Consider the following 26542-nt stretch of genomic DNA (forward strand, 5'->3'; position numbering starts at 1 on the left):
CCGATACCCAGTGTGACGGAAGCAGGTGTGCTCCTCTCTGTGTGGGTAATGGGGCAAGTAGCATGTGGCTCTTTTTTTTTTTTTTTTTTTTTTCCCAAAAAATGATTTTTTGTTCTCTTTCATTAAAAAACGAGATAACTTTACAGCAGAGCTTCTCAGCTTTTTCGGAAGATGTAACACAGAATAAGGGGAGCCACCAGGCCAGAGCCCTGCACCGGTGTGTGGTGCTGCCTGCAGACTCCTGCACCTCACTAGAGCCGGGGGGGTGAAACACCTCGGGGCGAGCCCAGGCCCTTGGTCCTCTTCCACAGCTTCGCGAGTTGACCACAGCGCCACGCGAGCCGCGTGGACTACAACTCCCAGCGTGCCTCGCGCGCCGAGCCCCGCTGCCCTTAGGGCTCGAGGGAGCGCTCGGCATGCCGGGGCGCGTAGTGCGGCGGGGCGGGGGCGTCGCGGCCTCTCCCCCGCCCGGCCGCCATTGGCCGGGGCCAGCCCCCGCCCGCCCGCCGCGGCCCGCGGTGGCCTCGGTGCGCCCCGCGCCGCGCCCGCAGCAATCACAGCGCCCGCGGCCCGCAGGCAGCGCGGTAAGGGCGGCACGGGACCGGGCAGCGGGCGGGGGAAGCCAGAGCGGGGCTCGGGGGTCCGTGTTACGCCGTGGGGGGGTTCAGGGCTCCTATTGAGGGACCTAATTAGCCCCGTAATTAGCGCGGGGCAGCGCGTCGGGGGGCTGGGAGGCGCGTGGGGAGCTGCGGCACCGGGCGGAGCTGCTCGGAGTCACCCCGGGAGCGGGTCCGGCACGGCGAGTCCTGTATTTTATTTTTGTTTTGTTTTTCCTCTGGGAAATGGTGCCGCCTCGCTGCTGCTGGGGGAAAGGAGCCCGCACGCAGCGGGGTGAGTCCAGCATTGCATTGGGGTGCCTTGATTTAGCGCTGGAAATGCTCGGAGTTGTTCAGGGATAACGCAGGAATCGATTCTTGCTTTTGCATTGCAAGTGGCTTATACAGCTTCTGAGGGTGTGTTAACCACTAGATGCATTAGTCCTAATCAATTAAGCTGATTCATAAAGTATTTACACGCAGAGTTTGTAAATAATTGTATTGCAACAGAGACCGTAATCTCCATGGCCTTCAAAACGTAGCTTATCGGAGGCTGCGGTCACAAAGACTTCTCCTTCCTCCTCTGGAAGTGTACAAAGAAAATCAGGCGAACTCTGCAGGGCTGAGGCGGTTTCGGTGCTTCAGCCCACGGACCGGACGGCACAAGCAGGTAGCATATTGCTGACAGGGCTCTGCAGGCACCAGGCTCCTGCGAGGAGGGCTGTCACGGGTCGCGTGGTTTGCAGAAGTCAGCACCTAAATGTTGCGGGGACAGGCTGGGCGCAAGCACTACCTGGGAAAAGGAATCGTGGCTTGATTCTGAACACTAACAGGTCATGAAAATGCTTTGAAAATTAAAGGTCATAAGAACAGCAGCTGGGAAAAAAAAAAAAAAAAAAAAAGATTTCCAAGAACTGGAGTGATCAGCTGATCAGCACCAGCTAAGGCTGTTTGTTTTCTCCAGGACTGCTGTTAATTCATATGAAGGGAAAATGTGCATACGGCTTCTCTTTATGCAGCTCTTAGAGGCTGTGCTTGAGCTGTTTGGAGTTTAAGCTACTGGGGTGTCAACAGCTCTCTAAACACCAGTGGAAAATACTTTGATCAACATGAGCTACTTTCTGTAGCGTGAGCTGGTGTCTTGCTGCTCTCAGACTTTTGATCTTAGTGGAGCGCTTCTCTAGGGAAAGGCTGGGAACGCAGCGGGAGCAGGCTGCTGGCCAGCAGAATTATCCTAGCAGACCTGGCTGCTTCCAGAGGTGCTGCTAAGCATCCCTCTGATGGTAAGTCAGGGAAGTGTGCTAGCAATGCAATGCAAAATGGTTAAGGGACCTCAGGGAGGACGTGCAGGTTTTAAGAGGTGAGTGAATTACTCTGGTCACACTGCTTACCGGGGCTGTGCGAACTGTGAGCGATGGTCCTGCGTGCATGGGTTGGATGCTGAACCACTGTGTCTGCGAGATGTGCCTTGCTCCTGACATGGTCTCCAAAGCAAGGTTAACTCTTCCGCTAGGAACACTAAGAAGAGCTGATGAAATGCTTTCCTATTTCTGGGGGGTTAACCAAAGCTGTAAAATGGTCTTGTGAATTTTCAGTTCTGCTATGCTTGATCTGTCGATCACGATGGATTCAGTTCTGGTCATGTTTGTTTTATGCAGTAAGACTCTTGCTTTGCATGCAGTTAGGATGGCTCGTGACAGATACTTTATTCCTTGCTTTCAAAAAAAAAAAAGGCTGTTTGCATGCCTGTGGTAAGCTGGTCAGCCAAGCTGGTTTCTCTTCTAATACAACCTGAAGACATAGCATGTGACGGGAACTTTCTCTTCTCAGCTGTGGGTCAAGTACTCTTTCAACACAACTCAGAATGCAATCTTTTTAAATTGCCTGCCTGAGCAATCAAAGGCTTTCTTTCTTTAAACCAAGCAGAAATATGTATTTATTTTTCTCTAGTGTTTGGAAACGAGGAATGAAAGACCTATTCCCACTGCACATGCGTTTAATGGTTAAGCCTATCTTAAAAGCTCCTCGATAAACCTTGGGGAACAGAGCATTTCTTAATTGTGGCTTGTTAATGCACTGAGGTGTGTCTAGGCTTTTTTTTTTTCCCTTTCTATTGTTAATACGATTTAATTATAGCAAAGGAAAAAGATAAGTGGAATTATGTCATTAGAGACTATAAGAGAGGAGTGTTTTCTACCCTAAATAATCCATGACAAAACACGGGTGGCTTTCTAATAACAGTGCAAACATCGCTTGGCACTTTTTTTTCCCATCACTTCTGTATCGTTCCCAATTTCGTGTCGGCAGAGATGAGAAATGTGAGGATCCGCGTATCCTTGTGCCGCGTGGGAGGCTGTTCAGTTCCTCGTGGAGGGACCGCCTGGGTGGGTTGGTAACCTAGACTTCGTTCCATATTCAGTCTTCATTCATTCATCTGTTCCGCGGGGCTGGCAGCTGGAGCACCCCGTCCTACTCACCTGGGGTCCTGGCAGCAAGAGCTCTGCATTAGCGTGGTCCAGGCTGTGAATCCATCAGCTGAGACACTCACACTGTTTCCAGTTCAGCCCATAGCCCTCCGGAGCGTGTTTTCTCTGAAGTCACTCGGTTGCGTGGCGTGCCAGCAGTGGCCATCCTCATGCGCCGGGTGCCTCTCTGCTGGGCTCTGCCCTTGCACTGTGCTGACCAGCGAGCGGCTGCCAGTGCCGCAGCTTCTCCTGGTACCCACTGAATTTGAGTTTGTGGTTTGCATCTCCAAGAACTAAGCCTCATGTGCCAGGATCTCCAGCCCTTCAGTATCACTTGAACTGGTTAGTTCCTCTTTGCGCTTCTGTAAGTACGAATGATTTTAGCTGGAGAAGTGAGAAGTTGTGCTTTAATTAACATGGAAGAGGTTTCTTCGTGTGAAACAAATGCTGAGCTTTGAGGGATCTGTTCGCATGAAACTTGGCTTTATATTCCAGCGTGTCAAACTCAGTTAAGATCTCTATGTGTACGGTCTAAAATACATTCATTTTTCTCTTCTTGTCTCCTATTTCAGGAGTCAGGTATCCCTGAAACCGAATAGTGGGGAGGAATAGGTTTGTTCATCTATGGCATATTTTGGCACTTGACAAAAGTTTTGAACAACTTGATATGACTCTCAGCCATGATATAGGCAATAGAATAGGTGCCTTTTTTTGTTTGTTTCTGGATGTTGTAAGCACAGCCCATCCTCAAGGCAGTTGTTAGTATGTTATCTGAGTCATCGGGAGAAGTGACAAGGTAGACAAGGCAGACTTGGCATACAAATTCTTTGGCAGCACCATGACAAGAATTCACAAATGCAGCTCAACATGAGAGATTGTAGTTTTCTATCAAATCACGGGAAATTACTGCTCGTTCCTTCATGTACATCTAACTGCTAAAGTAGCTAATAATTCAGCAAACCCTGTGTTGTTATCAAGTATCATTCTTGCTCCAAAATCCCACACTTGCAGGCAGTGCCAGCAGAGGCTTATTCCAGAAAGATAAGTGTGCTAGATTCAAACGAGTTTTTGGAAGAAGTGTTGTCACAGCACTTAACAATTCTTTTTTCCCCTCTCTGTTCTGGAGTTCACTGGTGTGGTAATAGCTCTTCCTGTAGAAAAAACAGTGTGCTAACATGACTTCCTTCACTTTGTGCTAGCTCCATCAAAAAGGAAAACAAAAAAGTTCAAAAATATGTATAATTTTTTCTTTCCTATTACCACCTGCATTGCTTCTCGTGGTGACGAGGAGATCCAGTCTCAGAAAGAGCCATACTACGCGTTACGTGAGCAGCTTTCACCACACGCAGCTGCTTTGGGAGCAGGCTGGTTACTTCTCTGGTTCAGCCCCGTTTGAGGAGCTGCACATGGATGTTTCTGGCTGTGTGGAGCTGATACTACGTAGTATGGTAACCCAATACTGACTTTGGTACTGTTTAGTTATTTGGCATAGTGGTAGCTTTGGCGTTAAGCTTTCTGATGACACAGTATGTTTGGGGAATTCCCAGGTTTTATTCCAGTAAAAGCCACGCTAAGTTGACTATTCCACTCTTACAAAACCTCTTATGTACGTGTGAGCAATGATCAACTTCCAGAATCTGTTTTTGTAACCAGACCAGTATCAAATCCCACACAGGATCATGCAGTTCTTAGGGGGACTTTGCTTTAGGATGGCACGTTGGGTGCAGCAGACTGTGTGACAGGTGAACATAACCCTCCTCCCACTCACCCCCAACCAAAAAAGCAAACTTTTTTGTTAGATATGGTCAAGTGGTTTCGTTTTGTAGCAAACTTAATCAGACAATTGAGGTGCTCAGGCAGCCGATTAGTAGGGACGCTACCTGTCCCTCAAGAAAGTCCTCTCAAGAAAGCAGAAAATGCCATTTCTGCCTGGATTCGAAACTCTTCTCTGGCTCTGGTTTTCTGAATTTGGGTTCACAGGCTCAGGCCTTACTCTGTCACCGTGCAGCTTGTGCATACGCTTAACCATTGTGCAAAATAGATGAGAATACTGCTCTTTCATGTGGTACCCGTTCACATTTGCTCTCCACCAGCATAACAGGTTGCACAAATAGCACGAGGCTCTCACAGCCTGCACTTCCCCCCAGCCTCAGCAGCAGGGCTGTATCTTGCGCAAAACAGCACTAAGGGCTGTCCCCACCCTTGCTGGCGCTGTGGGTACAGAGAGCTTTTGTGGCCCTCTGACCTTGCACTCCCAAGCAGTTCTCCGTGTCTGTGCATCATTGTGCCCACATCACCAGGGATTTGACTTCATGATAATGGGCTTGTTGCCAGTCAGCAGAAACCAGTAAATTATCCAAGCAGAAAAGACCAAGAGAGCAGTATTACCCTGAAAAAAAATCATCTATGAAATGCTTGATAGTGGCGCTTGTCCTGTGTTAGAGATTTTAGTCACTGCCAGCTACTATAGAACAAAACAACCAGAGGGAGCTGAAAGACATGGTTGTACTGTTCAGGACTGCTTTCAGTTAGATTTGAAAGCTGACAGAAAAGTCTTGTAACTAGCAGCAGCTTGGTGCTAAGGAAAGATCTGACCAGAAATTACACTGTGGGTTGAATTGTCCTTGAAACTAGATGCCCTTCTTGTGGTACTGCTGGTGTTTGCTTTGGATTTGTTTTTTTTTGACTGATGTCCTCTGATCTACTTCTCTCAAACTTCTTTAGGGATTTTTTCTTCCTCCCATTGGCAGAATAAATAAAGGAGAGAGATGATATTGGAAGTGGTTGTGCTGCTGGGCTGTGCTCTGGGCATCAGCACCTTCCCCCTGGAAGAACCTGAAGATGGAGGCAAGCACTGGGTGGTGATTGTTGCAGGCTCAAATGGCTGGTACAACTATCGACACCAGGTAAGGACCACTGGTCCCACATGCTGACACTGACCATGCTCCAGAAAATGCCTGCTCTGGGATGTGCAGGGAGATGGTAGCTACCTAGGTTAGCTCAGCCCATACGTCATTTGAGCAAGTGCTTCCACTTCTGGACTTCCAGGAGTGTGTGGAGTATTCTAAAAGAACAGCAACAAGATTCATGCACAGCCTGCTCTTTTATTGTCATTCTCATCCCCAAAATTACCCTCTGCTTTTCCTATGAAATTCAAATAAATATGAATTTATTTGCTTGAGACTTTGTCCAGCCTTTCATCTTCTGAAAAGTTGTCATTAGCAGCAGGAGGTGTACTCTTCCTCTAGACACACTTCTGTATCTTGGGACACCTGTATCATTTAGGCTAAATATTCCATTACCATGCTAGAGCATCTGACCTCAACTTGCAGGTGAGTAAGTGATGTCTAGAATTAAACCTCATTTTTGAGAGACATGCATGTTTCTGTCCATTTGATTTCTTATATCATAACATGAAATATCTCCATTTCTTCTCTGCCAGCGAAAGTCTTAGCTAAGGCTATATATCTACAGTATGTTTTTGTGGGGTGAAGGACAAGGGTTCTTTTTAGCCTGAATCAGTTTGCTCACTGTTTTCTAAGGCAAGCAGTTCATGGCTACAGACTTGTGCTGCCACAACAAGATACAGTGCACTGGGGTGCAGAGTGGAAAGAGGAGAAAAGGAAACAGGAACTCTGAAAATTGACGCTGCTGTCAAAGGCAATGTTGTGGAATTATGGTCTGATTGCGAGTGTCAGGATGGACAGGACTGTGACTTAACTCTGATTAAGTTCAAGGCTTATAATCAGCAGTCAGGAGACTAGTCAGGAGCAGTTTTTTTCCTTTGGGGAATTCTTGGGCAATCCCTTAAACAGATTTCATCTACACTTAAACATGGTCTTTGTTAGATGGGAACATCTTGCTTCCATAGAGAACACAGTCTATTTAATTCTGACTTAAAGCATACAAAAAGAAACATAAAGTATGTTTCTAAATGTTAGAAAAATATTTTACTATTGTTAGTTAAGGTGGAACAGAGATTGACACACTAGTGTACAATACCAGTATTTTAGAAGTTAGGCTGTAGTAAATGTTCTGGGTACATATATCAAACTGACTTGCTGAACAATTGAAACTTGCTATGTAATGATTATTTTTAATGCAGCTGCCTGTAAGATATAGAGACCTTATCTTCTTCATTTCTGTTGACTGAGAGAGAAACAAACCTACTATGTGTTCGTTGTGCATGCTGGCTTTTAAATTTATGCCTCTCCTCCTTCTCTGCTCACAGTTGGTTTGGTACTTTCTGTGCAGTAATGAGCATAAAACTTGGTGAACCAGACTGACAGCGTTCTTGCACTTGAAGAAGAACCTGTTACTGGCAAATGCTAGCTTAATGTTTGGACAAACTGGCTTTAGGGATTTGGGCAGCTCCTTGAACTGTAACCATTACCAGATAGCCATAAGTGATGTATTATTAGCCCTATCATAGACTATTCCTATTGCAAATGAAATCTGAAGGAAGGTATTTTTAAAGCTGAAATCTCAACAGAAAACAATTGCAAAACCACTAGTGTTGTACTTATCACTGCCCCTCCTGGCATGTCTAAATGTAATTATTCTGAGTCGTGCTTTGGTTGTTGCGTTGCTGTATAATCAGTCTTATTGGCTCACTTCCTCTAGGAGGAGTTAATGCTGCAATATTTGTTCTTAAATAAAATCACTTTTTGGAAGCTGTGGTTCACGAGAGTTCCTTTTCTACAGTGGCCCAGCCACAGGGCTTTAAATAGTTCTGCTGGTGGGCCTTCAATAGCAAGTACGTCTGCCAGGTATAAGGAAGTTATGAAGGATGCCAGATGTAACCTTAAGTATTTGTGTCCAGTGCTAAGTCAGAATTTCACACCAGCAAATTAACTTCAGAACGTGGTCACTTGCTCATAGTTAGGTAGATTCTTTTCAGGGTTAGAAAATTGAGAATGGGGTTTCTTTGAATACCTTCATTTCTGGAGAGAACATTGACTAGCAATGCAAAATACCTGTAATATTTAAATCCTAGAAACGTCTGTATTTTAACCCCTACCTCTTGTTTCAGGTATAGTATTAGTGTTTGGAACAAAAATTAGAACACCATTAAGAATCCCGTCAAAGTTGTAAAATCAGCTATAAAATAAGAGTCAGCACGATGGATCCTTCATAATGGGATTGAGCTCCTACTGAGCTGCTCTGGGCAAGTCAGTGTGCCTAGCTTCTTACAAAAGAGTTAGTTCCCAGGAGGTGCAACACGTCAGAAGCCTGTGCTGTCTTGTCTAGCTGCCTCTTTTGGCCAACCTCAGGGGCTGGGCAGGAGTGAGCAGCCCTGGCAGGAGGGCATACTCTGCGACAGGCCCAGCAGCTGGTCAGGGAACTGTGTGTGCTACAAAGTGTAAGCTGGAAAAGGGTGTCTGGGATATCAGAAATTTAGGAAAACTTTTTCCCTGGAAAACTGGCAGAACAATAGATACTTTTGAGGAGAGTTGGACAGAAGAGGAAAGGTACTGCAGAGAACTCAGGAGTTCTTACAGACTTTTAGAAATGTTATGCAGAGTGATCACTAAGGTCTTTGCATGTGTTAGTACTCCCTGCTTTCCAGCTAAGGAAGCAAAAACACTGTGTTTAAATGACGTGTTCACTGGAACCACGAACCAGACTTGAACTTCCAGTTCTATACTTCATCCGTCATGAAAGTTGTGCTACAGTAAACATACAAGTTTCAGTAGAATAATAATTTTCAATAGAGCAATAGTTGTACTAACAGAAAACTATGCAGTGCTTCAGAATTGATGATTTCTTTGCTTGATTCTTTGTAATTCTTCTACTTTCCAAAGGAGAAATTGCAGAAGAAAATACATTGTACTCTAATCCACTTTATCCTCCTGCCCCTGCCTTTCTTCCTCAGAACCTCTCTGATCTAGCCTGCATACAAAAGAATTTGTAGATGTGAATTTTCCCGTAAGTAGATACTCAATGTGACTGTTACTTATTACCAGACCAGACACTATTTCCTAAATGCCACTAAGCACTCATAATATCCCTTTGTAAGTTGAAACCTCAGCTGACACGTATCTGGGTTTCAATTGCTCAGTTCAGCTGTTCGGTGTACAGTTAATACATAGCACTGCATGTATGTATTACACTTCATGTTTTGTGAGCTCCAGTTGCTTTGCATGCTGTCTGCACACAGCACAGTCAAAACGTACTCCGCTGCCTTCCGCAGTAGTTACCTGGTGACAGGATGTGTTCGTCTGACTACGCAACCGTAAAAGGAGGGGGAGAAGGTTCATTTTTAAAAATGTCTCTAATTTCATACATGAAAATTTTTTGGGAAAGTAGTCCATCATTGAACACTGTACAGACTCCAGCAGCAGTAAGTTTGTAAAGACTGTGCAGACCCTGCAGAAAGTTAGTTTGCACCTGTAACCTCAAGGAATCTGAAACTCCTTCTAAGACTTATCTGTCAGTGGTCAGAATCCGCTGTCAGTGGTGCAAACCTCAAGTGTAGGCAAGATAAGGAAAAAAACCACTATTTGCACTTATCTATGCTTCAGATTCACACCTTGCAGGGCACTTGTTTTCCGTTTTGGTGCCTAAACTGGGACTGTTTCCACACCAGGATGAGCAAAACTTGTCTTTTACAGTTATCTGATCAAGTTCTTAACATAAATGTTAAATGTTTTGTATAGTATACAGTCTAATGTGATAGACTCCCTGTTATTACAGAGCTAGCCTACATATAGACTTATGCTTGGTGATTCTCCGTTCTTCAGTGTTTTTAGCCATATCTTTAGTATTTTTGATTAGACAAAACCAGTGCTTCTTGTTCTTACTGCTGTGATTGTACCAGCTAACTCTAACCTAAAGTTGGTTTTACAAGTAGATCAAGAGGAGAGACAGACCAATTCTGTCTGGATACCCCAAAAGGCAAAAACGAACAGTGTCAGTGGAAAAGCCTGCTGTGAAATGCAGTCCTACCAAAGGCAGAGCACATACTCAAGGAGGGAAAATAGCTTTAAAAAATCTGGCAAAATTAAAATGCTGAAAATATAAGCTTCTAAATTTGCATACATGGTTTTATTTCTGGTCACTGTTTTTAGTCTTGCATTTAGTGAGCTTTATGGGTCAGGGGTTGTGCTTATGAAGAGTTTTGGGCACTATGAAGCAGAGCAGTTCCTTAGTTCAGGACAGTCCGTATTAATTCTCCAGTCATTCAGGTAACGGACATAAAGGATGCCTTGGCTACTCGGCTTCAATTAGCTTTTCCTCACTGTGCTTATCAAATTATAAGTGAAGCTATGGGAAAAGCTTTCCTAAATCCTTAATACAGGTATGGGTGTTGACTGATTGACTGGTGTTTAAGGGCTGGAATGAAGCATAGCTGACATTTTCAGCCCCGAGCAGAGCAGGCTGAGGGGAGGCCTCATGGCGGCCTGCAGCTCCCTCATGAGGGGAGCGGAGGGGCAGGCGCTGAGCTCTGCTCTCTGGGGACAGCGACAGGACCCGAGGGAACGGCATGGAGCTGGGACAGGGGAGGGTCAGGCTGGGGGTTAGGGAAAGGTTCTGCACCCAGAGGGTGGTCGGGCACTGGGACAGGTTGCCCAGGGCAATGGTCATGGCACCAAGCCTGCTGGAGTTCAAGAAGCACTTGGACAACACTCTCAGACCTGTCAAAAAAAAAAAAAAAAAAAAGGCATTCTGCTCAAAAGCTGTGTCACTGAAATGTTTAAACAGCTTTATGACAGATGAGAGTGAGGATGGTTGCCTTTTTTTTTTGTTGCTGTTGTTTTCTTTTAGAGTTTTCTCCCAGTGCCCATTCCAGGATAACAGGGGAGTTCCACCTCTGATCCCTATGATTTCAAGAGCTAAGAGTTAATTACTGAAGTGAATTTAAGCACAGATCTTCCATAGCAATTTGCTGATACAGGAACAGGTTTAGAGGAACTTGGGAATAAAAGATCTGAACCGTCCCACTAACAGTTTCCTTTACGACTGGCACCTGGGCTGGGTTGTGCAGGCGCAGCTGTACAACTATATATACCTTCTCCTTCTTCTCTGCTCTTGCTAACAGGACAGCTGCTACCCACACCAAATCATGACCACAAAATCATGACTTGCATTTAGTGATGGTTTTATACAGCAAATGTTCATAGCATTCATTTCACTTACAAAATCAACAAGAATAACACCAACTAGAGACTAGGAACAACGTTAGTTGTCTCTTTTAGGGTGGTTTTACATGTATAGCCATGTCACAAATACTTCTGGAAGAAACAAGGCTTAAACAGCAATATTTGATAGGCACTTACTGATCAACAGGAAATAGATTCACATATGCCTCCCTACTCTAGCAGCAGGCTGTTTCTATTCTGGTTTTATAGAGATTATTTTTTTTCTGTGTGTGGGAGGAAACAGGACAAGCATATGACCAGCATCAAAGGTGGCTTGTCTGGTCAGCTAACTTTACACACAAAAAGTCATTTGCTCAAAACCTGAATGTTTATTCTAGCTAAACCAAAGGAATTTTAGCAGCAAAATGTATTTTTGCTACTCTAGCCTATGTTGGTGGTACCATTGCATTACCAGTAGGCACAATTCTCTTAGCAGAAGCCTTAAAAGGTTGAGACAAACCCCAAACAGGCATAAGTCAAGGTTGTTGGGAATTCATGTGTTTTCATGCACAGTAGGGAATTTAAATTTACCACCAAGATCTGAGTGAGACAAGACATAGTGAGCAAACAGTCAATGAATCAGAAGGAAAAGAAGTCACCAAAAAAGGCTGTTGACATTCATTTATGAAGCTGAACTAATTTTGGGTACTTTGGTATTAATTTAGAGTACTTCAGAAGTTCCTGTGGGCCAGACACGTATCTATGGGAGCACAGACACTTGCTAGTTGAATATGTTGGCATTCTGTCACTATAATAAGCCTCAGCATCTCCTTGTGTTGCCAGCCTGCAGCTCTTTCTGTCAGCCTAACAGAAGCAGTGTACTGTGTCTCGAGGGTGAGAGGAGAGCCATGATCTATCTACTCATCAGGCTGTGTAGAGAAGCCCAGATGAGTGTTTTCTACTACTTTGGCCTGGCTTGTTTCTGAAAATCAAATATATGTATAGTCAAATCTGCACTCTAGTGTTTTGTATCACACGGGGTACCCTTATAACTGGGTTTAACCTCTGCCTTTGACTTGTCGAGGCAGCAGCTGCCATAGTGCTGTACAAGGAAATGGGGAACTCTGAACAGTGTGGATTGCTTGGGACAGGTGGGAGAAAGCCTAGCCTGACTCACGGAGTAGGAAATGGAATGGCTTTCGGAAGGATAGTTTAATGTTCAGGGTTAGTTGCATGAAGAGATTTTGCTGTGGGAGAGTTCCTTAACAGTGAATGTGCCTCGCCCTTCCCGGAGTCTTGCACAACTGCCAGCTGTTTTTCAGCCACACTTGGGAGATGAAGAATTTTAAAGTGGCAGGATTTTACAGCATCTTTTTAGTTAAACTAGTGGAAATCGCTAATGCACCTAAGTCAACTAAAATTTAGGAGGACCACACAAGCCCCTTTAGTTTGGTGTATGAATTAGCAAACTAGACTAGTTCTGCAGAAGTAAGATTTAAAGCTTACTTCTTGCCTACATTTGGAATTTTTATTTGTTAGGTGAGGTTTCTTCTGTTAAATCTGCACAGGTTTTCTTGCATCTGGGTTTTGTAGTTCAGGAGTTTAAGTGTGATTGCTGATAACTCGTTCAGTCATTCCCAGGCTGCAAGTCTAAAAGAAAAAAAAAGTATGTGCTGAGGTCACTATGAATTTAACATTCTGACAGAGGTTCATACTTGACTGTAGTAGTGCTTTAATGAGTATTGCTGTTTCTGTGCCATCAGAAGACAGTTCTATAAAGAAAATGTGCTTATTCATATCCTCTACAGGTCAGAAAAACAGCCTGAATAGAAAGCTTGCAATTCTGTTTTCCACGGAAATGTTTTCTTGCCCTGAACTTGCTGTGGTGTCGCTTTATGAGAAATACATAATTAAAAAGGAATTTTTCCCTAACTAAAATTAAAAACAAAGTTTTGTTTTGTAGTAAAACAAAATTAAAAACAAACAAAAAAAAAACAACAAACTAAAACCAAATCTTTGCAGAGTTGAGATTGGTAAACTGTACTTGTTTAAGCCAAGGACAGTCTTTATTGCTTATTCATGCAGGCTTGGTGCAGAACTAATTGAAATTGGTGGAAATCCAACTCCTCCTTCCTCTGCTTTGAATCTGTCAGTGCACAATGTTTTCGTTTAGATTTCCTTGCAGAATTCAGAACATTGCCGAGAACTTTTTGTTAAATTTTGTTATTTATAACAAGTATCAGTTAACTTCTGGATTCTGTATAAATAGGAATTTGAAAAAGGTAGATGGAGAGATTTTAATCATAGTCTTTGTTATTAATACAGCTATTGCTAGTTAGAGAAAGACATTGAGTTTTGGATTGAACCTGTGCATTTCAGCCCTCTAACAACCCTCAATCTCTTAAATTTGAAATTAAAATACTAGGATGGAGTTTCTTTTGGACAATAGCATGATCTTAGGTTGGCAAACTGTTTCTTCTGTTCTCAAAGGTCCATTAAAGTCTCCATTAAAGCTAGTAATGAAAACCTGCTTACTTCTAGGCAGACGTGTGCCATGCGTACCAGATCGTACACCGAAATGGAATTCCAGATGAACAGATCATTGTCATGATGTATGATGACATTGCAGATAATGATGAGTAAGTGTTGAACATGAGCTGGTAACAAACTATCTTTGCTAAAATATGCCATATGTTTGAGTTTGTAGTAATTTTGTAGGACCAGTTTTTAAAACTGCCTGAGATATGCACAGAGATGTTTTATGCATCAGCACAGTAGGTCTGCTTTGTAACATGCTCTTGAGCTTTCTAAGCCTTTATCCACAGCTCAGCATCTTTGATACTGAGGACTCCAGAGCTCCTTGTCAGTTCGTCATTGTTATGAGAGCAATTGATCTTAGCTTCCAGGCATAACAGTTTTCAGCAGATAACCTAAAAACACAAGCATGGGGAAGCTCTGTATGACTGAGCTTCTATTGAAAAGATGTTATCAGATTGATTAATCCCCAGAAAGCAGATTGAACAAAGAAATGTATATGTCACATCCTTGGTCACTGTCTGGAGTGTGTCATTGCTTTTGATATAAAACTGTTCACTTATACAGCCTTTAATTCTGAAACAAACTTGAGCAGAAATCAGCAGATTTCATTTGCACAACAGCAGTGGGAGCAGAGAATAAAGGGCATTAAAGACAAGACTGAAAGCAGGGAAATAATACTATAACAGACCACCTGCCTGTATCCTCAAATTAATCTACGCAATCTGAGGTAGGATACTTGAAGGTACTGTGAGGGCAAAGACACCTAAACTGAGCATCTGTAACTGACTGAAGGGAAAAGCTCTTTGCATTCTGTGTTGACTTAACAACACATGGCACAAGTACTCGTACTGTCTAAGGTAAGCTTGCCAGGCAGGACAGTTTAAATGTTTTTCTAGTTGTTCTGTGGCTGTTGTGTAGTTCATTACTAATTCTTCATATTTATGTCCCTTTAAACTTTCAGGAATCCCACAAAAGGCATTGTCATCAATAGACCTAATGGCACAGATGTGTATGCTGGAGTGCCAAAGGACTATACGAAGGAGGTAGGAATGAAACCTCATTCCTCAAGGAAGCTAAGATTCAGTGTTAGCCAGTGCTCTGGATAAATCCTTTTAGACTGTACCTTGCACACTAAAATGTACATAGTGTAAAATCCCCATCATGCATGATTTGGCATAAAGTTCCGTGTTCATTAGATGAATGTAAACACTAGATGTTTGGAAGTAAAGCAGTGGTCATAAAAGCAAATCCTTACATTGTCTTTCATTCAAAATTGTTATAACTCAATCTGAAGAACAGCTCTTTTAAGATGAATTGTTTCATTAAGTCAGAAGAGTAATGCAATCACTTGGTGATTTCATGATTCGGTATCTGAGTGAGTCATCAGTGCCTAATGTGCTATTGGTGATAGGTTGAAAGGAAGGGTCTGTGCATGCAACCCAACAGTTAAGGGTGAGGGTGGAGTGTTAAGTTCAAGATGGGAAACTGTGTCAGTGAAACTAAAATCAAAATTATTTATTTAGGGATCTTTATTTATTTATTTATTCCACACCATATCAGTAATACAGTTAAGACTAGATCCAGAAATTCTTTTGCCAGCGTAATGTAATGGTAGGGACCTGAATGTAGGGCTGAAGAGATAGGTGAAAGTGGGGCAAGGCAGGAGCTTTTTATTTGGCTTTACCACCAGAACAAAAATCTCGAGAAACGATGAACATTGTGTTGCATAGTGGCAGTAAGACTTTTCTTTTATCCCCAGAAATTTAAGTAGGAACAAAAATGTGGATTTCCAATTATAACTATACAGAATGAGTAAATATTCATTCTAATACAAAAACACTTTTTCAGCTTGGCTTGCACTTTTATTTTTATTTTTTTTAAGTGCTGAAGTATTGGAACAGGAATTACTTCCAGTATGAGCAATACAGGAAACTGAAGAAGTACTGTTCTGAGCATCAAGGGCCAGCTAAACTTGCTATCTATGCATGGATTCTAACTTTCAGAAACCATCTTTCTGAATGAAGATTGTGTTCTTGTTTTTATGATCACATTTAATTTAAATCCTCTTAAATTCTTAGGATGTTACTCCAAAGAACTTCCTTGCTGTTCTTAGAGGGGATGAGGAAGCCATGAAAGGTGTGGGATCAGGAAAAGTATTGAAAAGGTAAGAGGAGTTTCATTTAGAAAATAATTGCATGTGTAGTTGTACATTGGCACTGAATTCAGCAAAAGAAGAGCGTAAATTAGAGCCTTTTACAACTCGTGAATGCAGCAATTCCAGGTCATTCGTATTAGAGATACAATGGTTCTGGTTTCTGAAACTATCTAGCACCAACAAGCAACTGCTGACATTTGACTGGTATTGAGTCCAGTATAAGTGAAAATATAAAAAAAATCTTGAGGACAGTGTCAGCTATATTACAATATTTGTCATTTAGATGACAAATGTAAGATGTAAAAGTATGACGTCTATTTTCTAAGGTGTGGTATATTTCTGACAGTACTGTTAGCAGACAGTTATATCATGTTATAATTTTCTATTTACACTATTTCCTGTAAAAACTTTAAAATATGAATTTGACCATTTGGAAGAATTAGCCTAAGTAAGTAAAATCACATAAGTGCCTATTTCATCCAACAGTTCAATTTAGAGACAAAGCAATGAAACAAAATAGAAGAGTACTGCCCTGGCACTGGGGACAATAAAAACAGTGAAGGAGCAGGGCAAGAGTTGAATAAGTTATTGCTCTCAATTGTTTAAACTTCCTCATGAAGAGCTGAGATAGAAAATAATCTATGCAAGTCACATAGGTTAAAAGTTAATAAATCACTGTACAGTTACAAGATTGTTCTTTTCTAGTATCTACATTGAGCCAAGCAGCAAATATAGAACATTCTTTAGCCTAATTAAAAAAAAAAAATTACTTCAGAACACACCTCGCCTGTAAAACCTTGAAATTATAAGTCAAATAAAGGAGTGGATATGCATAAGGCCAAAGACTCTTAGCTGCTCAGGAAGACAACTTGAACCCAGTTACAAAAGTCTTAGTTATTTACATTTCACCTTGGCCCAATTTTTTGCACTTACAGTCAAGAGTGAGAGAGAGAAAAATGCCTCCCAGCCTTTGCTAAGTAAGCTCTGTTCTATGAATTTCAGTCAGTGCCCTGACTTCTGCTCTTGGGTGGGGCAAGAACTGTTTTCCTCTGCCTGAAAGCCTTCTAGAGAATCTTCCAGGTGATTCATAAGAAAAATCCCTTTGCAGATCAGGCTGTTAGGACAAGTTCTTAGTATCAAAAACATGATCTATTTGATTTACACTGCAATAAAATTCTACTGCAAACAGTGTGCCACGCAGACCTTAGGGCATCCATGCCTCAAAGCATGCAGTGCTCAACCATCTGCAGAGCCAGATAGGACAAATACCAGTCTAGTGAAATGGGTGAGTTTGTTTATAGATCAGTTCTTTGTGAAGACATAGGGCAATGCTGAGCTGGCTATCTAATGCCATATGGATCACAACAAGGTAGAACATAAATACACATAAGGATCTTATTAAAAGTTTTTATGGTTATCACGTGTTACTGGTGCCTTACCATAACTTAGTTATGAAATGATTTCATTTTTGCTAAAATGCCCACAGTAAAACAGATTCCTCAGACAAGCATTAAAAAACAGTTGTACTCCTGCCAAGTACTAGCCTCTGCCTGATCAGCAACCAGTTTTCAGTCTGAAACATGAGGTGTAAATGACTGATCCCCCATGCTTGGGGGAATAGCCATATACTCCTGCTTTTATTGCTCCTCCAGATATTCATTTCTTTTCATAAGCATATGAAGTAGTATGTTTTAGGAGGAAAAACTACTACCGAGAGCAGGAGGTGTTTCAGCTGCATTATTTTCAATTTTTGACATGCCTTGGCATTGATAAGCAGACAGTGTTTATGGTGGTAAAAATTAGGTTGGAGGGGTTAGAAAAATTTGTTTGCTATTTTCTCTTTACAGTGGTCCCAAGGATCATGTATTTGTTTATTTCACTGACCATGGAGCTCCAGGACTTCTAGCTTTTCCTGATGACGATGTAAGTATTATGGGGGAGTACTGTGACATTTGTAATAAAAAAAAATCTTGATGCAATAAAGATGCGGAGCAATATTCTCCTCGTTATTCCATTTTTTTGGGTCATCATTTGGCACCATGACCCATTTTTTCTAGTGGTAAATACTAGAGTGTTGTGTTTCAAAAGTACAAAACTGTAGATATGTTTAAAGGGAAGGAACAAATGTATTTACAACAGTTGGTAGTTATTACTATTAAATGAATTGTGTGTGCTGAACATCAGTGGTTTTAATACAAGTTTAATACAAGCCTTCTTATTTTACAGCTTCACGTGAAGGACTTGAATAAGACTATTTGGTACATGTATCATCACAAGAAATACCAAAAGGTAAAGAAGCATGTCTTTGTGTGATTAAAAGAGCGGCTGGCACAGAGGAGCGTGGTTTGTCTTCAGTTCCAGTGTCATGTAAAGCACAGGGAATCTGATACCGCACAATTAAACTTGAAGTAGGATTTTGAACTTACAGGACTGATCCTCTCCAATTCTTCCCTTTTCACTTTTAGTTCACTGATGCTATTTGCAATTGATGCAGCACAGCTGTAGCCCAGACTTTCGATAACGTGTATATTCTGACCAGCAGTGGAGAAACAACATCTCTAACTACCGCACCCTCATAATGTGTACCTGACTTGTCCTTCCTGTGCTTTGTTCACTTCAGACTGTGCTCTTGCTACAGGAAGTTTGATATGCCTCATGTTTTTCGTACAGTTACTAATGTAGCTGAAGAGACTGTACCTTTTCTTAGAAAATTCTGTGTGTTTATTTCATCACAAGTTGTTTTAAACTGAAAAACTAATATTTAGAACATTTTGGTAGCTTTTTTTAAGCAACTTTCCATGGTAATCTGTCTATTATGGCTGTTGTATTTAGGACCACGTAAGTGGCCATTGGTTCCAGAAATGTACATGTAATAGTGGTACATTGCTGGGTCTAAAGATTGACCATGTTTTTGATTTGTGCTTTCTACATTGGTCATCAGATTCCTATGGATTCTATAGGGATGGTTTGCGTATTTTTATTGTGATTGTTTTCTCTTTTCTATATAGTTAGTTCCCAAAAAAGAAAAATGGATCTATTTACTTTCATGTTTTGTTTTTGTAGCATTATGGATAGCTTTTGTTTTGGGAATATCAGGACAGGCCATTTAACTACAGCTGAAAAATACTGAAGGACTTTCATCCATTTGCTCATCGAATTTCTTAAGGTCTCTGATCTGTTTTATAGATGGTGTTTTACATTGAAGCATGTGAGTCTGGATCTATGATGAATCATTTGGCTGATCATATCAATGGTGAGCAATCAGTTAGCTGAATGGACCTGTCATAGGCAAGACCTAAACAGATACTGTATCAAGGAGAGGTTGTAGGCACTTGCATGTACAGTTTTAGCAGGGATGCACAAGAGTTAGAGAAATAAATGTTTTCCATTTATGAGAAGTTCCTTCTAAAGAACTAACGGAGTCCTAGAAAGACCGTGTAGGCTTTCGGTTTCTTGCAAATGAGAAGTTGAAAAAGTACTTCTTTTCAGAAACTACATGGTTGCCCTTAACAGGTAGCACCTGGCTTATACTGACATTTCTCAGCTTCAGCATTGTTTAACAGCAGGGATGAAGTTCCTGCTGACGGTTTCGTTGAGTAGCAAAGGCAACCATGGTACGCGATTGCCAAGCAGTTTGCTACCCTGATTTGGCTGGTAATACAGGAAGTGCAACAATGATTTTTCAGGGTTTCTAATCTCTCTGCTGTAGAGCTGTGAGCTAAGCCTTCATTAGCATGAGGAGTCACAACTCTTTCATGCTCTGCTTCATGTCTGAGAGACCAGATGCTCTGGCTTTCTCATGGTTTTGAAGCTCTGATTCGAAGGAAGACCCAAGCACAGGCCTGTCCGCAGCTTCCTGGGTCTTTTGCTCAGAAGTCTGGCTAGCAGCCACCTGGACTTACAGCCCTGTCAAGGATTTGCAGAAAGTTCACACAGAATGTTTCATAGCAGAGGTTCTTCAAAAATGCTCAGTGAATCAGCATGTTTCAAAGTTTATTCTGTTAGGAATTTCCAGTCTGGTGACTGGTTTCATTACTAGCTCTACTACTGATTTACAAAGGTGGAAAATTGACAATTCATGTATTAGAATAGGAAGCTGTCTTTGCTGGCCTTCAGTTGTGGCCTGCAAACCTTAACTGGTTACTTAGTAAGCATGTAAAAGATGCTAAGAAAGAGCACTTTACTGCACAGACAGGATTTGAGACTCTTTTTGGCTTTTAAACTGTAGATACCTTCCGAGTGGAAGCAACACAGTAGCAATAGGAAAAACATGCACAACTTCTTTCATTCTGAAACTTGGACTTTTCTCCAGTCATGCAAATATGCAATGAGTTGACCTTGGCAAAAAGCCACAATAGCTTTTGTATTAATATCTACAAGGAATTGTTTAAAATATTTCTGTTCTGAAAGAGAGGACTGGAAATGCTGTGTTTGGGTCAGATCTTGTAGAAGTTCGTTTAGCTTTTCCCTCTGTGTAGAGTGCTATCCTGGAGAGAATGTTTCTTAGAAAAAGAATTTTCTAGAATAAAGATGATTTATAGGATTTATTCTAAGCTTGGAAACAAATTCTGATCCTTGTAATTAGGAAAATGTCTGTAGGAAAATGTAAATAGGCTGTCAGTGTGCATTGTCAGGTAGTTCTTTGAAGAGTAGTTTTTGACAGTTTTTTCCCCCAAGAAGTGCATATTCTTGTTTAAATGCCCCAGACCACACGGTTGGCAGCAAGGAAGGAGCTCTTAAACAGCACTGACGCTGATGAACGAAATGGCTTATAGGTTTCTCTTCTTCCTGTTATTTAGAAGTAAATGATTGACAACCAAAATCCTTAAGCAAATATATTGTCTGTATATATTATATATTTAGTATATCATAAATCATGGAAGGGTTGGGGTGTTTAAAAATAAAACAAAACCAAAACCTGCTTTCCACTGGTCTTACAGTTTATGCAACAACTGCTGCCAATCCCAGGGAGTCTTCTTACGCATGTTATTATGATGATGAAAGGCAGACTTATCTCGGTGACTGGTACAGCGTGAATTGGATGGAAGATTCAGATATGGTAAGTTAGTAGATAAAGTTTCTGCATTTCCCTGCGTGAATATCACTAGCCTTAGAAAAAAAATAAAAGTTCTTTTAAAGGATTTATGAAAATCTTTGTTTTCATGTGAGACTGAAATCAACAAATTGAGTCAATAAAAGTATCTATCTACTATTCAGAACCATATAATTTTTGTTTGGGCAACTAAATGTATTTAAATATATTATTAGTAAGATTAGAAACTGTCTAGCTTCTAGTTTCAAGTTTACATCATCTTAATTTACTAATCCGAGACAACATATCCAAATTTGTTAAACAAATTGGGCAGTTCAGTAAGTTGTACCTCTTCATCAGAGCTCCTTACATACTGAACTGTAGCTAACCCACTTGCTAGCATCATGGAATATTGCATGGAATATAGCATATTGAAACAAGTCCGGGATTCTTATGTGAGCCCTCTCCCTTCTTGCACATTTGCTGGGAGATTAGGTGCTCACTAAAAGCAATTTGGGAATACCCCATCAAATTTCACTTCCATTTTTACTTCTATGTGTTTCAAAGGTTGTATAGCTCATGCCCTGTACTTCCTTCTACAAGCTGGCACCCAAGACCTTTTCTAGGTTTCCTCACATTTTTATAATAGCTGAATTTAAGTAGTTGTGATTACATGGAAGTTTCTTCATGCAGGAGGATCTAAGAAAAGAAACGCTCCACAAGCAGTTTCAGCTGGTGAAGAAACGCACCAACACCAGCCATGTGATGCAGTATGGAAACAAGGTACATATGTGAGTGGGCTTCCTGGTCAGATGTATTTTAGAACCTTTTCTGCCCTACACATTTGTCCCTTTAAAAACAATGTAATCTGTTGATTTCGGAAATGAAACTGTTCATCACACACACAGAAAATCACTTAGCATCGAAGAGCTGATGATCCTGATGCTAAAGGAAATACAGGATACAAGTTGTCCTTCAAGCTCTGCCTGTGATATAACTCTTCACATCAATCAAGTATAAGAAGTGTGGTAGCCACTTCCAGGCATATTGTGAATATTATTGTAATGTTAATAAAACACATTCCTCCCTTGAACGGGAGGAGCTAAGAGGTGATACATCATTTATAATAGTCCTGTTTATTCAATGTGTTTATAGAAATACTTTAAATATTTGTCAGAATACCAGGCTAGTTAACATGACAGTATTTTTCCCTTTAGAGATTTGGAAATAAAAGTTCCTAGATATTTGGCAGCCTTGATCTTGGAAAAAGAAAAAAACAGAAGAAAAAAAAACACATAAAAAACCACCATTTCCAACCCTATGAACTGCTTTATTTTTTCTAATAAAACAAGTTTAGAGATTTAGCTTTGCACAGCAAAGCCAAGATGCACTTCTTGCTGGAGTTTCTTGATGTTTTACTTGTTTGTTTTCTAACTTTCAGAGTATCTCCTCTATGAAAGTGATGCAGTTTCAGGGCATGGGGAAGAAAGCTGCCCCCATTTCACTGCCACCTGTAGAACACTACGACCTCACACCTAGTCCTGATGTGCCTCTTGCTATCATGAAACGAAAGCTGATGGCTACCAATGACATGTATGAGGCTAGGAAGATTGCTGCAGAGATGAAAACGCACCTGGAGGTAAGCAAAGAAAACCAAAACTAAATGAAAAGCAAACAACAAAAACTCCACTACACTACATGTAAGGTCAGATTTATGTCAGTAAAAAACAATACTAAATAAAAATATAATGTCAATTATATTTTATTATGTCAATAAAAAGCAAAGTCACACCCCAGAACCAGTGGGATTTCTTCCAGTTTTTGCAATTTGTAACAAAATTACTCTTCAGACTGGTAGCCTCTGTTTGATGGTTTATTCTTCCTTAAAATTCAAGGATCTGTTCCCTGCGTGTTAAGTACTAATTATCAAGACAGATGTAAGGAAATGCAGTAGTCAACCTTACAGCTTGTATTGCCAGGAAATTCCCAATTGCCTTCCATAGAAATTCTTGCTGGGAGGAATTATTCATTGGTATTAGAGAAACTCTTGTCACAGTAGAAGTGAAGTCTTCCAGATCAAAAGCTCCTGCAAAAGTGTAGCCAGTATTGGTACTGTCTTCTGGCAGAACTCCAGAAGGAGAATGAGCCATTTTGTGTACCAGGAGTGTTTTCATCTCCCTAGTTTTCTTTTGTATGTTAAGAGACAGATCCAGACAACTGAGCCAAATATAAGAGGCAAAATTGAATCCTTTAAAGATCCCAAGAGCTGAAGGCCAAGAAGGGTTTAATGAGAAATTTAATTCAAAGTCTTCAAATTGGGGCTCAGAAAAAGCATGTTTTAAAGTTCTTCTTGTTTTATATTCAGGCTAAAGAATTTATCAAGGAATCCATGCGGAAGATCATTACCCTAATAACAGGATCAAGAGAACAGACCAACCAAATTCTGTCAGACAGATCAACCATCAGCAATTATGACTGCTACCAGTCAGCGGTGAACCACTTCAAAGCTCATTGCTTCAACTGGCACTCTCCCTTGGTAAGTAAAGTGTTAGATACAACCTGATACACATACTGGTAAAACAAGTAGTCATAAGCAGGTCTGCAAAATGAGCTTTTATTAAAAAGCTAGCTTGGGGCAGTCTTACAGCTTAGTTTTGGAGAAAGGGCGACTGATGTTTTTGGAAGCAGGAAACCACTTCCACCATGCTTGTAGATGAAGATTACTAAAAATACCTTTAGTAAAAGGAAACAAAAATACTCCCTAATAGGTAAAGGTATCCCTTCAGGAACTCCTTCCTCAGAAATCCCAATATTAACTAAGCCACGTTGTATTTCTGCTTAAAGCATCACTACTAAACAGGAACATAGCAGCAGCACCACTCTGAATTCACAGTACATTCAGATTTCTCTATTCTGATTGCACATTGCATAGTTCCTTGCAGTAGCCTAGCTGATACTATCAAGATATCCATGATACCATGGGGTTGAACTCCCAAGAACAACGTATGTTTTAAGGCTTTTATTACTGTCTATTCTTCCTGGGATCCGAGCTGAGAACCAAATCTTGTTGTGCTAGGCACTGTTTAGCCAAGAATAACAGAGGTCAGTTTCCATTCCAGAAAACCCAACCCCAATGTCAGGCAAGGTAACCTAAGCAGACAGGTAGGATGAATCAACAGCAAAAAAGATTGATTTTAGCAGAAAACAATGGGATTAGCTGCCAGTTGAACAAGATGTAAGTACTATTTGCAAATCAAAAGCAGATGCAATCTCTTAGCAGGAACTTCTTATCAGCAAGGCTGCTAAGAGGTCACACAGCTCTGTTAAACTTCTAGTTCCTCTTTAGTGTTTTGGAAGGGGCAGTTGTTTGATTGGGTTCTTTGTTGAGTTTTTGTTGTGTGTTTTTTTTGAGTGCGATTGGTTAGATAGGTGGGCCCTCCTTAAGGGGTAACATGTAGCAACAGCTGAATTTACCTAATGAAGTTCAAAGAACACAGAAGAAAGATCTATTTAGTCTAGTACTAGATTGTCAAGACTTGCAAATAAGTGCCTTGAATGTCAATAGCATCTCTGAAGTACTTCCACAACTTAGTTTGCATAAACAATTGCTCGTCATCCTGGTAATTATTAACGTTTATTTCAGTATGAGTATGCCCTGAGACAGCTGTACGCCTTGGTCAACGTCTGTGAAGGAGGATACCCCATTGAGAGGTAAGGAGGTTCCCAGGCACTCTGCCTAGTTTTGTCTGTGGCTATTAAAATGCAGAAGCTAATAGGATGATGAAGCCTAACGCTACTGGCTTCTTGTGTATTCTCTCCTCTGTTGACCATTCTGTTAATGAAGTTCTGACTCTAAAGCTATGAATGCTAATTTTGGAAGACACGACATTGTTATTCCCTCCCACTCATAAGCCTTACCCCCCAGTAAGCCTTTAATTTCCTTGTTGGAAACCCTCAGGTGAAATTAAAGCCAGTCAGAGGATCCCACTGCATGGTATAACTTCAAAATAGCATGACTGATGGGTTGTACAGGATATGGGTGTTGCCCTGCAACTTCTGTACAATGTCACAGTGAAAATGAGTTGGGAATTGCTGTGTTTTCTCCTATGCCCCCTCAGCTGCTGACTCAGAAGACCACAGCACTTCTGGGTCCTCATCCTGTAGCAGGAAAACAGGAAAATAAGGGTCCAGGCTGAAGTGCTGTGGTAGTGGCAAGAGAAGCATGGTGTTGAAATTCTGATTCGGGAGGGTGTAGTTCATGTGAGGGGACGGGAACCTCGTGAGTCACGCACACAGAAGAAAAGGGAGGGAGAAAATCAGAGGGGTAGGGAATGGGAGGGAGGACTGGTAGTTTAGGCAGTGAACACGCAACCAGAAGACGAGGAGCTGTTTTGCCAGTCAGTTTGGGAAACAATTTGAGAGAGCTTGAAAAGATTCTCACTATTACTGTTCTCTGTTGCAGAATACACTTGGCCATGGATCAAGTGTGCCGTGGATATTGATGGAAACAGCAGCCTTGTAGTGTAACCCTTACTGCAAGTGGTAACTTCTCATAACTGCAATAATCCAGACTTCACATGCATGTACCACGAAGAGTCAGCCACTGTCCTGGAGCTGTGCTGGGACTTGAGGCCACACACAGTACGGCACTTGTCAGCGCTCTCCCCTGCATCCCCACCTGCCGCCAACCCGGTGGTTTGGCAGAGCCTTTTGTCAGACCACGTGGAGCTTCAAGATGGATGATTTGTTTTGAAGTGTAATGCTCTAAGAATCTCTGGATGAACACTACAAGTCACCAACAGTGATTTGAAATCCATGTGAAATTTAAACATTGACTTAAATTTTTGGGAAAAAAAAGTATACTGTTGCTAAGCATTAATTTTTATTTTTTTTTTTAACAATGTTAATGAATTCATTACAGTGACTAATTTACAGTTTGAGTGAAGAAACCAAAGTTTGTTCTTTAAGCTTTAACTCCTTAACAGTTTAAAGAAGTGTGTTGCATTCAAGAACTATCAAATGTTAACAGCGCAGTTCAACTGTGAATTGCAAGAACCTTTTTGGGTAGAAAGCATTGTTTCCCAAAGAAAAACCACAAGTATCTAATGCTGTAAATAGAGTGCCAGTATGCTAGAATTAAATGTATTTACACACAAACCTCATACAGTTCAGGAATTGTCTGTGAATAAAAATAAAGTTGGCAGTTTCATCAACCTACAGGGCAATAGTGTTGGGCATCTTCTTTCCTGAAAATGAACGAGAGCTATTTCTTTTTGTGACACTGTACTAAAAGGTTATTTAGCCCTTGTAAAGCTTTTTTGAGACAAATTGTACAAACAAAGCAAAACATAATTAAAAACAGAAATCCCAAACCACATTTGAAGGCAGCACTCCTTAGAGGTGGCTCTGTGTGTAACAAGCAGGGGAACAAATTAGAAATTATGAGGTGCTTCAAAAGGATGCAGAAACACTTGAGGGATCTTTCCAGAGTGTGTTAAAATGCACAAAATTACCTAATCTTCTTGGAAAAAGAACAGGCTTTGGGTAAAACTAAACCAGTATTTGCAAGATGGTGAGAATTGTGGGTAGCTCCACTCAGGAGTTGAGGGGCAGAGGAGGAGAAGCTGAAGTTACACTTATGTAAAGAAGAACCAGATAAAACCAAGCGTATTGGC

General features: G+C 41.3%; 1 protein-coding gene across 2 annotated transcripts; it reads left to right on the forward strand.

Annotated features, from left to right (window-relative positions):
- The first annotated feature begins 446 nt into the window (after positions 1-446).
- LGMN (legumain) lies at positions 447-26086 on the forward strand. 2 transcript variants are annotated; one of them, XM_027459274.3, is made up of 14 exons: positions 447-584; positions 5786-5967; positions 13684-13781; positions 14642-14723; positions 15759-15844; positions 17683-17758; positions 18062-18124; positions 19022-19088; positions 20776-20894; positions 21561-21650; positions 22309-22506; positions 23233-23403; positions 24511-24578; positions 25330-26086. In XM_027459274.3, the coding sequence occupies exons 2-14, from the start codon at positions 5830-5832 to the stop codon at positions 25367-25369; spliced, it is 1296 nt and encodes a 431-aa protein (XP_027315075.1). In that variant the 5' UTR covers positions 447-584; positions 5786-5829; the 3' UTR covers positions 25370-26086. The 2 variants fall into 2 exon arrangements, with proteins under 2 accessions (XP_027315075.1, XP_071894464.1); XM_072038363.1 differs by lacking the exon at positions 447-584 and adding an exon at positions 1933-1956.
- Positions 26087-26542: the final 456 nt, after the last annotated feature.

This window comes from Anas platyrhynchos, chromosome 5 (assembly GCF_047663525.1).
Source record: "Anas platyrhynchos isolate ZD024472 breed Pekin duck chromosome 5, IASCAAS_PekinDuck_T2T, whole genome shotgun sequence".
In the NCBI taxonomy this organism is placed as follows: domain Eukaryota; kingdom Metazoa; phylum Chordata; class Aves; order Anseriformes; family Anatidae; genus Anas; species Anas platyrhynchos.

Excerpts from the sequence above, each read along its gene's own strand:
- LGMN (XM_027459274.3), top strand. The coding sequence starts at position 5,830 with ATGATATTGGAAGTGGTTGTGCTGCTGGGCTGTGCTCTGGGCATCAGC. Across the intron at positions 17,759-18,061 it reads TAGCTTTTCCTGATGACGAT|CTTCACGTGAAGGACTTGAA; the intron begins GTAAGTATTATG and ends CTTATTTTACAG. Across the intron at positions 22,507-23,232 it reads AGATGAAAACGCACCTGGAG|GCTAAAGAATTTATCAAGGA; the intron begins GTAAGCAAAGAA and ends TTTTATATTCAG.